Below are 11,504 nucleotides of genomic sequence, written 5' to 3' on the forward strand. Positions count from 1 at the left end.
GAAAAATTAAAACCATCTTTTCTTGCCACTAAATCCAGATTGTTGCTAGAACCTTCCTGTCAAGCCAGAGAATCGTAAGATCTCAGGGTAAGCATGTCCCTTAAAGACTACCATAGTCCCACCCACCATCTGACGCTGACCTCCTTCCTTAGTGGTTACCTTATTCTACTTGGTTCCTTTGAAAACTGGGAGATCATTAGCACTTAAGCAACCCAATACCCCTTTGAACAGCTCTGACTCCTAGAGAGAGCTGCCGTACTTACTACACAGCTGTTGAGAATTTTGAGATAGATCTGTTTGAGCTGACACAGAAAAAAAAAATCTCTGAGATAAATTATTAAAAGCAAAAAGCAAGTTGAAGTACTATATGCCTAGGATGATCTAATTGTTATGCAAAATACAAAACCTTCTGAATGTGTATGTAATTGCATAGGGGAAAAAACCCTGGAATCGTAAGAACAAGTCAGTAACAATGGCCCACTTTAATAGGGAAAGGGAAATTTAGAGGGAGTAAGTGTGTATTTTTTCTGAATAGTAATGATATGGACTTCACAGGTTGTGGGAATAAAATGCAGAAAGAGAACTGATCCTATCATAAACACTCCATGAATGTTAACCAAATATTTTTTAGTCATAAAAAAGTTTCCAAAGGATTCAACAGTGATTATTTATGGATTTTTTTTTTTGCTTGCTTGTTTTTAATATATTTTTTCTAAAATGAGCATTTGGTTAGGGGACAACAAGAAAGGAACAGAAATCACTTCTGTATCAACTCAGAATGCATTTGGCTGCGAGTAATGGAAAACCTAACGAACAGAGGCTTATACAAAGAAAAAATAATAAAAGGCTTATTTTTATCTCTTAACAAGATGTCCAGAAGTAGGTGGCTGCTGTTAGCTCGGTCCTCAGGGATACAGGGCCGCCGGGCGTGCTAGCACAGTTGCATTTAGCCCCGTGCTCCTTGCATGGTGGCCGCTGCATCTGCAGACACCACATCCACTTTCCAAACAGAAAAGAGGAGGAGAGCTGGTGCCAGCTGCATGTTTTCCTTTTTGTTGGGAGACACACTTGTTCCCAGAAGCACTAACAGCAGATGTATTTAGGCCTCCTGGATCTCATTCATGTCACTTCTAACTTCAAGGGAAGCTGGCAAAGTTAGGAACAAGATTGTCATGACTGGCTTCAGCTCACCATTAACTCATAGTCTAGGATTGGGTATACCAGTGCCTATTTTTTAAAGTGTGTTCTGCTATCAAGGAAGAAGGCGGTTTCGATATGGGGTATGATACACAAGCGTGTGCCGCAGCTTCCATCTGCGGAGCCTCTATTTCTCCCCCACACATCTACCACGGATCCTCCTTATTGTTTACAAAATTATATGCATTATTAATAACTGCACTTGTAGGCTGCTTACAGTGTGACACATAACTTATTTAAAATCTCATGGGGAAACCCAGCAGGGTCAGAGCTGGGATGTGCAGACTCCCACCTGGGGAGATGAGTAATACTACCACCCCCAGTATTTATTTATATCCAACTGAAACACAAAACTGAGGGGGGTGGGAAATAACTTGAATCCCAAGTGTGGGATTTATACACATTCAAACACCATCTGATTTGGTTCAGGAACCAGCGATTCAAAATGAAGAAGCAGCAGCAGCAGCAAGAGCAGCAATCACTAAAGCCACCAAGCCAGGTCCTTCCAGCCAAGGGTGTGCCCACAGCATCAACCAGCCCTCATTCTTTTCTCCTTGAAGTTTCAGATTCCTATAACTCCCTCTCATCTCAGCCCTTAGACCCTTTCCCCTGGGCAGGGGACTCTATGATCATGGAGATTCCTACAAGTGATGTCCAAATGCAAGATCCTCAATTGGAGAGGCTAGTGGCCTCAGTTCCTGCTCTGTACTCTGATGCACTTGACATCACCCAAATCATGGAACTGTACAGTTTTCCTGATGAGGATGACATCACCAACTCTTCCTTCTATTCTCTATATCAGTATCTCTCACCGACAAGGCCCAGGTAGAACAGAGTTCTTCTCTTATAGTCTTTGCTGATTCAGCTGTAGGTTTATTTCCTGGGCAGACCTGCTTCAGCGTGACAAGCTGGAGCTTCGCAGTTTATAGTCCACAGGACACCCTGGAATTCCAGAACCCCTCCATTATGGTGCACTTTGGGTTTCTCTGATCCAAGTACTAATAAATATCAGACAGTATAGAAAAAGGAAAAAAAAAAAAAAACCACCGTCTGAAAGAGAAATGGATAAGGAGGAGTAGAGAATGGGAGCCTGGTTTTAGGGAGGGATGGCTCAGGTTCTGAGAGAAATGTCACCATAAAAATAAAAACGTGACGATACAGGGAAGACTTGACTGCAAAGTCTGCAGAGCAGAGGGAGACAGGGGGTCCAGGGGACTGGCAACAGGTAGAACATAGCCTAACCCAGATAATGGGCTGTATGTGTATGAGTGTGTGTGCCCTGGGAGAAAGGGGACTCTCAGAGTGACATGAAAGTTCAACCTAAGAGACAGTAACTTGTCTTCTCACTTCACAACACAATACTCAGCTTCTGCGGCACCGTGAGAATCAAGAGCTGCTTACAACAGAGGCTGAGGACTCTGGTTCTAGAATCACATGACTTTGCTGCACACCCCACTTCTACCATCAACTATCTCTGTGACCTTGGCCAAGCTGCTTAACCTCTCGTTCCTCAGTTTCTTCATCTGTAAAATGGACATAATAAAAATATCTACCTTTAAACCGGGTCATGAACATTAAGCCTAGAGAGTGCCTGGGACTTGGTATGCTCTTGCTGCTGGTTAGCTGGGAGCTCAGACAGTAAAGAATTTTCCTGCAATTTGGGAAACTTGGGTTCAATTCCTGGGCTGAAAAGATCCCCTGCAGAAGGGAAAGGCTACCCACTCCAATATTCTTGCTTGGAGAATCCCATGGACACTGGAACCTGGTGGACTACAGTCCATGGGGTTGCAAAGAGTCAGGTACAACGGAGCAACTTTTACTTTTCACTGGTTAGCTAGTGGTATTGTTATGCCAAAGATCTGAGACCACCAACAACTGCATGGGGATTTCAGCATAATGAAGGCCAGCAGTGAGAAATCAGAACTGATTTGAGAGTCCACATGTAACCCTAATCAAACTCAAGTTCCCACATGGCCAAGTCTGGAGCACTGTAGAATTTGGTTGCTCAGCCCAGCAACCAAAAGTATGTTAGTCTGTTTTGTTTGTTTGTTTTTAATATTTTGGGCACCATTAAAGAGGTATCATGACCCGTTTGCCTTACATGTCAACTCTCCTCCTTTCCTTATCAGCACATTTCTCACTCCCAATTCTCCCCTCAAAACCTCCAACCTGCACTACCACGCGTGCCTCACAAGGCCTCCCTCTCTCACAGAACTCTGTTCTCTCTCGTCTCTGACAAGTCCATCGAGGTCTTTTCGGACAAAACCCCACCATCTCTTTTCTGGTTCTTTATCCAGGGATTAGCACATACTGCATTTGAGCCTGAGGCAGGGAGACAGGAAATAATACTAAATGGGTAATGCCAGAAATCATTCCCACAAAATGAAGGATGGGAAAAACACTATGGCTAGTCATTTGGTCTCTGCTCTTCATGCAAGGGTGCTTTTCCTTTGTTAATGTGGTCATTTGACAGATATTCATTTGTGCTGGGCACAATTCTTGTCTTGGGCATAGGAGGATGGTAATATGTGGTCTCTACTCTTAGGAGCTCACTGTCATCTCCTCTTACCTCAGCCACTTGCCAGCACAGGGGATGCCCCAGGTTGCCCAGAACCTGAGCCAGAAGCAGATGCTTAGCCCCCCAGAAAGTCCTCCTAAATATCCCTGGTGAGGTATGGGGTTCCAGCCTGATGACTATTTCCAGCCTTTCTAAAACACTCTCAGGAAATGAAGACGCAGAGTTGACAGTGGCCTTGGCAGAGCTAGAGAGAGATCCCAACACATTTATCACCAGCCGGAGAGCTGCTGTTCAGTCTCACTGACCTGTAAAATCCACACTAAACTCAGATCTGGCTCTTCAGCTTCTGAATTTGATTTAGACCTGAGTAAAGGCCCCTAAGGCTTGATGCTGACAAATCACCATTAAATCGGGACTGATCTGCTTAATGTGGATGTCTGAAGGATGCTAGTGGGAAAAACCAGACTTGTCTCATCTACTAGGCACAAGGGACCACAAGCTTCCCCAAATCCCCCCTCAACTGGCACTGTTCCCTCATAACGCTCTTCACATTTTAAATTATCAAAACAAAATCTGCCTCTTATGATGGAGTAATGGGTTCCAGTTCCAGGAGGGCAGGGACCATATCCGACCATATCCAACCCATTCATCACAGGGTTCTTTCACATATCAAGCTGACCTTTCCCAAGGACACCTGAGTCCTCGCTCCTCCCATCAAATGTTTATATCCCTGTGGGTCTGCATGCTTCTGGGAGATAGCTACATCCATGTTAAATTGCTTTGATAAAGTTGATTGTGAGCCTTAGATTGCTCAGCTTTCCTGGAAGTTATGTGAAGGTTTTGAACTGAAATCTGTCTTAGCACTAACCTAATCCTCAGGAGGACCAGCTTCTACTTCTTCAGGGTCACCCTAAAATATTTGGAATCCTTATATCTTAGAGGAATGATTCATAAGTGTTCAAAGGGAAGAGGTGGCACAGACCCTTTCAAGAACATGACGAAAGCTCTAGACTCCTCTATCTGGGAGAAAACACCTTTGCACAAAATGTTAAATACAATGTCAGGAATGTTGTAGACACCTCTCAAAACTTCATTTTGAGATTAGGTTAAAACCCAGGAATGAGAGCATCAGAACTGGGAGAAATCTTAGAAATTATCTCGCTGAGCTGGCCCACTGAGCAATAATGTTACCAACAACGATGATCATGATTATAAAGTCTATCATCTGTCAAGTAGAGTACTTACTATGTACTAGGCACTCTGCTGAGACTTTATAGACATCGTGTCTTAAAGTGCTTACAATAATCCATCCTGCTAGGCATTATTTCATCCCCACATCTTAAATGAGGCACCTGAGTCTCCTGGAGTCTAAGCCACTTGCCTGTGGATAGGGAATAACTGAGTGGCAGAAAGCCCACTGACTCCTAGATCCAGGCTCAAAACCACTGTGTATTAGCACCTGCCATTCATAGTTCTTGTTGTCACCCTTGGTGACAAGTAATAGGAACCCGCTGAAGCTAGCTTAAGCACAAAGGGGGGTTGTTGTAAGGAAGGATATCAAGTGTCTTACAGAATCCATAAGCAAGGGATTAGCTGGACTGCAGGATTCACCTGGAACTAGACATTGGTTTACTATCAGTTCAGTTCAGTTCAGTCGCTCAGTCGTGTCCGACTCTTCGCAACCCCATGAATCACAGCACGCCAGGCCTCCCTGTCCATCACCAACTCCCAGAGTTCACTCAGACTCACGTCCATTAAGTCGGTGATGCCATTCAGCCATCTCATCCTCTGTCGTCCCCTTTTCCTCCTGCCCCCAATCCCTCCCAGCATCAGAGTCTTTTCCAATGAGTCAACTCTTTGCATGAGGTGGCCAAAGTACTGGAGTTTCAGCTTTAGCATCATTCCTTCCAAAGAACACTGATCTCGTTTAGGATGGACTGTTTGGATCTCCTTGCAATCCATGGGACTCTCAAGAGTCTTCTCCAACACCACAGTTCAAAAGATAACCACAAGCATTAATATAATAGTTATCTCAAGTGAGAGAGCAATGTAAAGTGGAGTGGGGAAAATGGAGCTTATAAAATAAAGGCAATGTTCTCTTAAGAAAAAAAAAAAGCATCAATTCTTCGGCACTCAGCTTTCTTCACAGTCCAACTCTCACATCCATACATGACCACTGGAAAAACCATAGCCTTGACTAGATGGACCTTTGTTGGCAAAGTAATGTCTCTGCTTTTGAATATGCTATCTAGGTTGGTCATAACTTTCCTTCCAAGGAATAAGCATCTTTTAATTTCATGGCTGCAGTCACCATCTGCAGTGATTTTGGAGCCCCCCAAAATAAAATCTGACACTGTTTCCACTGTTTCCCGATCTATTTCCCATGAAGTGATGGGACCAGATGCCATGATCTTCGTTTTCTGAAGTGAGATTTAAGCAACTTTTTCACTCTCCTCTTTCACTTTCATCAAGAGGCTTTTTAGTTCCTCTTCACTTTCTGCCATAAGGGTGGTGTCATCTGCATATCTGAGGTTATTGATATTTCTCCCAGCAAGCTTGATTCCAGCTTGTGATTCCTCCAGCCCAGCATTTCTCATGATGTACTCTGCACAAAAGTTAAATAAGCAGGGTGACAATATACAGCCTTGACATACTCCTGTTCCTATTTGGAACCAGTCTGTTGTTCCATGTCCAGTTCTAACTGTTGCTTCCTGACCTGCATATAGGTTTCTCAAGAGGCAGGTCAGGTGGTCTGGTATTCCCATCTCTTTCAGAACTTTCCACAGTTTATTGTGATCCACACAGTCAAAGGCTTTGGCGTAGTCAATAAAGCAGAAATAGATGTTTTTCTGGAACTCTCTTGCTTTCTTGATGATCCAGCAGATGTTGGCAATTTGATCTCTGGTTCCTCTGCCTTTTCTAAAACCAGCTTGAACATCTGGAAATTCACGGTTCATGTGTTGCTGAAGCCTGGCTTGGAGAATTTTGAGCATTACTTTACTAGCATATGAGAAAATCCCATGGACCGAGGAGCCTGGTGGGCTACAATCCATGGGGTCGCAAAGAGTCAGACGCGACTGAGTGACTTCATTTCATATTATTACATTGAACAATTAACTGGTTTACTATAGGGACTGAAAAAAGCAATCCATCTATTATGGACAGAATTATTCATATAATGAAGCCCTAATCACCAATGTAACTGTATTTGCACCTAAAAGAAAGTGATAAAGGTTGAAAGAAGTCATAAAGATTGAATCCTAATCCAATAGGGCCGATGCCCCTATATAAACATGAAGAGACACAGCAAGAAGGCAATCCTCTGCAAGCCGAGAAGAGTGCCCTCACCAGGAACCAAAGCTTGTCAGAACCTTGATCTTGGACTTTCCACCTCAAGAACTCTGAGAAAATAAATGTCTATTGTTTAAGCCACCCAATGTATGTTATTTGTGGCTTCCTTGCTGAGCTTAGTCACTCAGTTGTATCTGACTCTTGGCGACCCCAGGGACTAGAGCCTGCCAGGCTCCTCTAGCCATGGGGATTCCAGGCAAGAATACTGGAGTGGGTTGCATGCCCTCCTCCAAGAGATCTTCCCAACCCGGGGATCGAATCCAGGTCTCCCACATTACAGGCAGATTCTTTACCATGTGAGCCACCAGGAAAGCCCAAGAATACTGGAGTGGGTAACCTATCCCTTCTCCAGGGGATCTTCCCAACCCAGGGATCAAATCAGGGTCTCCCACATTACAGGCAGATTCTTTACCAGCTGAGCTACCAGGGAAGCCCTTGGGCTTCCTTAGTGATTTTTCAACACTGCACACTTTTACAGTCCAAACTAAACACATGTATGGGCTATTTCTAGACCGAGGGCAGCCCGCATGTGGGCTGTGTTTACAAAGCCCTATAGAATCCAGTAGGAGAGAGGGAGGGGAGCAGAAAGAGAACTTCCTATGGACTCAACAGACCCAAGTTCAAATCCTGGGTCCAACGCTCACTGCGCTACTTACCAGGTTACCTAACCTCACTGATCACGGTGAGCTAATCTCTTAAACCTATTGTTTCCAACATTTTGCCAGTACAAACAATGGTGTTATAAATCATGCTGTACATGCCATTTTGTATTTTACTAGTCTGCCTGGAGGATAAATCCCTAAAGTAGAGATTGCCAAATGTCACAGGTTATATTCTCTGGAACAGATGCTGAGATGGAGTTTGGGTTGAAAAATGTTTATTAGAAACATATGTCAACATGAAACCTTGTACGTAAATGTTCATAGCCACGTTATCCGTAACAGCCAAACAAGTGGAAACAACTCAAATGCCCATCAGCTAATGAACGGATGGATGAGAAGTGTCATAGCCTTACAGTAGAACAGCATTTGACAATAAAAGGGATGAAGTAGAGGCACGCTGCAGCACAGATGAACCGTGCACACACCATGCTAAGTAGAATGAGCCAGACCCAAAAGACCACGTATTAGGTGACGCCATTCATCTGAAATGCCCAGAACAGGCGAGTCTTTAGAGATGAGAAGTGTATCAGTGCTTGCTCGGGGCTGGAAGTTCTGGGGGAAATGAGGAACGAAGGCCAAAGAATACAGGGTTTCTTTTCAGGGTGATAAAATTCACAGTTATGAATATACTCAAAACTTGACCTCTGAAAGTTAACTGTCCACTTGAAATGGGTGAATAGTATTTCAATAAAGTTGTCCCCTGTCCTCCCTGGTGGCTCAGATGGTAAAGAATCTGCCTGCAATGTGGGAGACCTGGGTTCGATCCCGGGGTTAGGAAGATCACCTGGAGGAGGGCATGGCAACCCACTTCACTATTCTTGCTTGGAAAATCCCCAGGGACAGGGGAGCCTGGTGGGCTACAGTCAATGGAGTTGCAGAGAGTCAGACATGACTGAGTGACTAAGCACACACACACACATAAAGTTGTCCCCAGTATGTGGAAGGGAGGGGGAAGGAAAGAGAACTGGGCAGACAAAAGTCTAAACCGTAGTGCAGGTCCAGGGCAGTCAGCCAAGCAAGCAGAGAATGGCTGAGCCAAGACAGCCACACCTTTCCAGCCATCTCATTCAGCCAGGATGTTGACTGCTCTAGAAGGCACGGCCTTGGCTGGGTGAGGTTGCTCTCGGCGGCTGAAGGCTGGAAGCCACCTGTTGACCACGTTCCCCACAGCAGAGCAGGAAACCCTGCCCTGAAGCGGGGATCTGGGAAGCCCATCTCCAGGTCTACCTCACCAACTTGAAAGGCAAGTTTAATTAATCTTGATAGATATGGCGACACTACATGATTGTCACTGTTACCACTGTCATCCAATAATTCCCCCACCACTGGAAATATTTTTATATCTGGCAGGTGGGATCCTATTGGACAACAGCAAGGGATACCTTTTAGAAGTCCACTCCAAGGAATATTCAAACTGCCATATGAGAGATTTTTCATTTTCTCCTGTGATGACTGGTTCTGTTGTTTTCCAAAGAGAGCTGACATGATGTAAAGCTATGTTTTAGAATACTCATTCTAGTGACAGTGTGTAAGATGGATTGGAAGGGGAGACTCAGAAGACAGGGAGACTAATTAGTTGATTATTGAAACCACCCGGCCATGAGGTGGGGTGGGTGGTTGCCATAGAAAGGGAAGGAAGGTATAAAAGGAAGAAGTTTTAGCACAGCTGGAGACTGATTGGCACTGGGTGGAAGAGAGAAAGTAACTCCTTTAAGTTCAAGTTCAGGGGCACTGAATGGATGCCTTGGCCCTATCCCACCATACTAACCTCCTAAAAACCTTCCCCATCCACCCATTTCCATCTCTACTATGACCACCACCATCTCTTGCTTGGACAGCTCTACAACTTTCTAACCTATCTCAGAACCTTTATTCTGGCTTGCTGCAATCTACTTCTGGAATATTCCCTATTCCCCTATAACCAGAGGGACCTTCTTAAAACTTAAATCACGTCCTGTTACCCCCAGATTCAAACTCTACCAATTGCACCTCGTTGTCCTTCAGATAAAGCACTGTCTAAAGGACCCTTATTGATTGCCTCTGCCCGCCTCCTCAACCTCATTGTTACCAGTCCCCACTCCTCACGTTGCTGAACCTCCTAGAGGTCTCTGAAAGTTCCGTGTTCCCCTTTGCCTTTGAGTCTTCACACACACTGTTCTTCTGTATTAGATATTCCATAATCTCTAGCCTATTCCTACTCAAACTATAGGCGTCCAGTTAGATGTTGCCTATTCCAGGAAGCTTTCCCTGACCACCATACCTTAAGGATGGATGAGTTTACTGTAGTAGATTATTGGCAAAGATAGCATCAACAATCTCCCCATCTCTGTTTGCACCTACTCTGCCTTCCTCGTCACAGAGTGGACTCCGTTGCCCCACTCCTTGAATCAGGCTGGAGGTTGACCAGCTTTAACCAATAGAAGGTATCAGAAGTGACATTCTGGGATGTCAGATCCCAAACCTTAAGAGACTACAAATCCTCTTCTGTTTTCAATCAGGGGAAACATAGCCCCTGAGTAAAGAAGTCCAGGAGAGAGAACCACCGCATGGAGGAGTAGTAAGGTCCTAAACTATGTGAGAACCAACATCATGAGAAGAAAGCAGCCCAGCCATATGAACAAGCCCCAGGAGAGTCAAGTCATCCCCATGAGGTGTCAGACACGTGACTGAGGTCATCTCAACTCCTGTCCCAGCCCAGATGCCCCAGCCAATACTATGTGGGAAAGAAACAAGCCAGCCTACTAAACCCTTAACCCATAGAATTGTGAATAATAAAATATTTACTTTAAGCTATTGTATTTTGGAATGCTTTGATATATAGAAATGGATAATTGATAAAATGCCCCTCCCCTTAGTTTCTGCAGCACCTCCTGATGCCTTCTATCACAGCATCTATTTCATTTTCTATGGTTACTTGTTTAATCGCTTCTATCCTCCCATCCAGGCTTCTATGGTGTATCAGTGGCAAAGTATCTGCCTGCCAAAGCAGGAGACACAAGAGAGAAGGGTTTGATCCTCATGTCAGGAAGGTCCCCTGGAGAAGGAAATGGCAACCCACTCCAGTATTCTTGCCTGGGAAATCCCATGGACAGAGGAGCCGTTTGGTTATAGTCCATGGGGTCACAAAGAGCCAGACATGACTGAGTGACTGAACAACAATCGTCCTGTCCACACACACATTAGCACCCTGAGGAAATGCACTAAACTATGTCTTGTTCAACACTGTCTCTCCAGGACCTGGAAGTGGTAGATGCTCATTAAATATGTTAATAACTCAATCAATCAAGATAAGGACACTCTAAGTACCACTTCCCTTAATAAAACCAAGCCATCTCTCCAGATTGCCAGGGAAGGGTGAATTTCCACTTGGCAAGAATGACCAGACCTCATTACCATACTCTTTTTCCTCTCCTCTCCCCCACATTTACCCAACCACTGGCTCTTTGGAGAATTTGGATGTTTTTATGAAAGGACTTACGGGTGCCCGTATCTTTTTTTTATCTTTAATTGGAGGTTAATTACTTTACAATATTGTGGTGGTTTTTGCCATACATTGACATGAATCAGCCATGGGTGTACATGTGTTCCCCATCCTGAGCCCCTCTCCCACCTCCCTCCCCATCCCATCCCTCTGGGTCATCCCAGTGCACCAGCCCTGAGCACCCTGTCTCATGCATTGAACCTGCACTGGCGGTCTGTTTCACATATGATAATATACATGTTTTAGTGCTATTCTCTCAAATCATCCAACCCTCGCCTTCTCCCACAGAATCCAA

At 44.6% G+C, this 11,504-nt stretch overlaps 1 protein-coding gene across 1 annotated transcript; it reads left to right on the forward strand.

Annotated features, from left to right (window-relative positions):
- Positions 1-869: 869 nt before the first annotated feature.
- Positions 870-2,187, forward strand: LOC138093559 (arginine-fifty homeobox-like). The gene is given in 3 exon segments (XM_068989617.1): positions 870-879; positions 1,584-2,015; positions 2,018-2,187. Coding segments are annotated over 3 exon segments (612 nt in total).
- Positions 2,188-11,504: the final 9,317 nt, after the last annotated feature.

This window comes from Capricornis sumatraensis, chromosome 17 (genome assembly GCF_032405125.1).
Source record: "Capricornis sumatraensis isolate serow.1 chromosome 17, serow.2, whole genome shotgun sequence".
NCBI classification, from domain to species: domain Eukaryota; kingdom Metazoa; phylum Chordata; class Mammalia; order Artiodactyla; family Bovidae; genus Capricornis; species Capricornis sumatraensis.